At 69.7% G+C, this 795-nt stretch overlaps 1 protein-coding gene across 1 annotated transcript in view; it reads left to right on the forward strand.

Moving 5' to 3' along the window:
* Positions 1-790, forward strand: part of LOC109937644 (mRNA decay activator protein ZFP36L1-like) — a gene marked incomplete at its 3' end in the record, with an annotated part of 1920 nt that extends 1130 nt beyond the window's left edge. The window contains exon 2 of the mRNA XM_048618237.1: positions 41-790. Within this exon, the coding sequence (XP_048474194.1) occupies positions 41-790 (750 nt within the window). The remainder of the gene's footprint in view (positions 1-40) is intronic.
* Positions 791-795: the final 5 nt, after the last annotated feature.

Below are 795 nucleotides of genomic sequence, written 5' to 3' on the forward strand. Positions count from 1 at the left end.
GATCCTCACCCTCTGTTTTTTTTTCCTCTCCCTCCTACAGTTGAGCTTCTTGGAGACGGACGGGTTGAGCTCCTTCCAGCAGCCGCCCCCCACGGACCGCAGGGCGGTGAAGCCCCCGGCCGGATTCCGCCGTCACTCCACGGGCCCGGTGCTGCCGAGGGGGCCGTGCTGGGCCGAGCCGAGCGCCGGAGGGGAAGGGGGTCCCCGCCACCGCCGTCACTTACTGCCCCCGGGCCTGAGCCGCTGCCTGAGCCACGGCGACTCTCTGGAGGAGGAGGAGGCCGCTGAGGCCCAGAGGGGTCTGCCCGGGGCTGGGCTCGGGGCCGGGCCGGAGGGGGGCCTACAGCAGCCGAGCCCCCGCTACAAGACCGAGCTGTGCCGGCCTTTCCAGGAGAGCGGCCTGTGCCGGTACGGGGAGAAATGTCAGTTCGCCCACGGCCTCGGGGAGCTGCGGATCCTGAGCCGCCATCCCAAATACAAGACCGAGCTGTGCCGGACCTTCCACTCGAGCGGCTTCTGTCCGTACGGTTCCCGCTGTCACTTCATCCATCACCCGGCCGAGGAGAGGCCTAGCCGGCCCCGCCTCAAACAGAGCACCAGCTTCTCCGGCTTCTCCTCGGCCTCGGCCTGCCCCGGCCCTGAGCTACCCGACTGGGACTCTCTGAGGGCGGCTGTGAGCCAGGAGTTTGCCCGGGTCATGGGCCTCAGTAGCAGCTGCTGCTGCTGCCGCCGCCGGGGAGGAGCAGGCTGCTGCCCCAAGGCCTGGGCCTCCCCCCAACACCGCCCGGAGATTAA

The sequence above is a fragment of the Rhincodon typus genome, chromosome 39 (assembly GCF_021869965.1).
Source record: "Rhincodon typus isolate 14 chromosome 39, sRhiTyp1.1, whole genome shotgun sequence".
Lineage (NCBI taxonomy): Eukaryota > Metazoa > Chordata > Chondrichthyes > Orectolobiformes > Rhincodontidae > Rhincodon > Rhincodon typus.